We start from the raw sequence: 918 nt of genomic DNA, 5'->3' as shown, positions 1-918 counted from the left end.
AGGGGGGTGTGAGGGGTTAATGGGGGGCTCACCCCTGCCCTGGTGGGCCCCATTCCTCCTCCTGGTTCTTCCTCTTCCCTTTCCCCCTTTGCCTCTTCCTTTCCCCTCCTCACTGCGGCCTTTGCTCTCCCCCTGCCCCACTGGGGACCTGGGGCTTCCCCCCGCTCATCCCCCCTTTTCCCTGTGCATTCCCAGCATGTCCGACTGGGAAACAGCTCCCGCCGTGACCGAGACCCCGGACATCAAACTCTTTGGGAAGTGGAGCACGGACGATGTCCAGATCAATGACATCTCCTTGCAGGTCCTGAGCCTTCAAGCTGTGTGTGTTGGGGGGACGCTGCTTCCTCAGCATTCCCGGTGCCGGGAATCCCTTCAGTCTGGCATCCCCCCTTCTTTCCCCCTCTAGGACTACATTGCTGTCAAGGAGAAGTACGCCAAGTACCTGCCCCACAGCGCCGGGCGCTACGCGGCCAAGCGCTTCCGCAAGGCCCAGTGCCCCATCGTGGAGAGACTCACCAATTCCATGATGATGCACGGCCGGAATAACGGGAAGAAGCTCATGACCGTGCGCATCGTCAAGCACGCCTTCGAGATCATCCACCTGCTCACTGGGGAGGTGCCTGTGGGGCGCCCGTGGGGCAAGGGGGGCGGCCCCGCGTCTTCATTGCCTTCTGGGGCAGGTTATGGGCACCTCGGTCTGGTCGGGGCACCCAGTGTCCCCTTTGCGGCACCTCAAGGTCCTTTTGGGGACCCCCGTGTCCCTTTAGGGCACCTCAAGGGCTCTTTTGGGCACCCCCAAAGCGTCTTTTGGGGACCCAAATGTCTGTTTGGGGCACCTCAAGGTCCTTTTGGGGACCCCCATGTGCCTTTAGGGCACCTTAAGATCCCTTTGGGCACCCCCAAGGTGTCTTTTGGGGA

General features: G+C 61.7%; 1 protein-coding gene across 1 annotated transcript; it reads left to right on the top strand.

The window, feature by feature from the left end:
- Window positions 1–196: 196 nt before the first annotated feature.
- RPS5 (ribosomal protein S5) lies at window positions 197–622 on the top strand (the record flags this gene model as incomplete). The annotated part of the gene is made up of 2 exons (XM_010023303.1): window positions 197–301; window positions 407–622. Coding segments are annotated over exons 1-2 (321 nt in total), but the record flags the coding sequence as incomplete, so codon positions are not given.
- Between the last annotated feature and the right edge of the window lie 296 nt (window positions 623–918).

Source organism: Nestor notabilis, unplaced genomic scaffold (assembly GCF_000696875.1).
Source record: "Nestor notabilis isolate BGI_N333 unplaced genomic scaffold, ASM69687v1 scaffold22941, whole genome shotgun sequence".
Classification (NCBI taxonomy): domain Eukaryota; kingdom Metazoa; phylum Chordata; class Aves; order Psittaciformes; family Psittacidae; genus Nestor; species Nestor notabilis.
The sequence above is the reverse complement of the archived record's forward strand: the minus strand, read 5'-3'. Positions and strand labels throughout refer to the sequence as shown.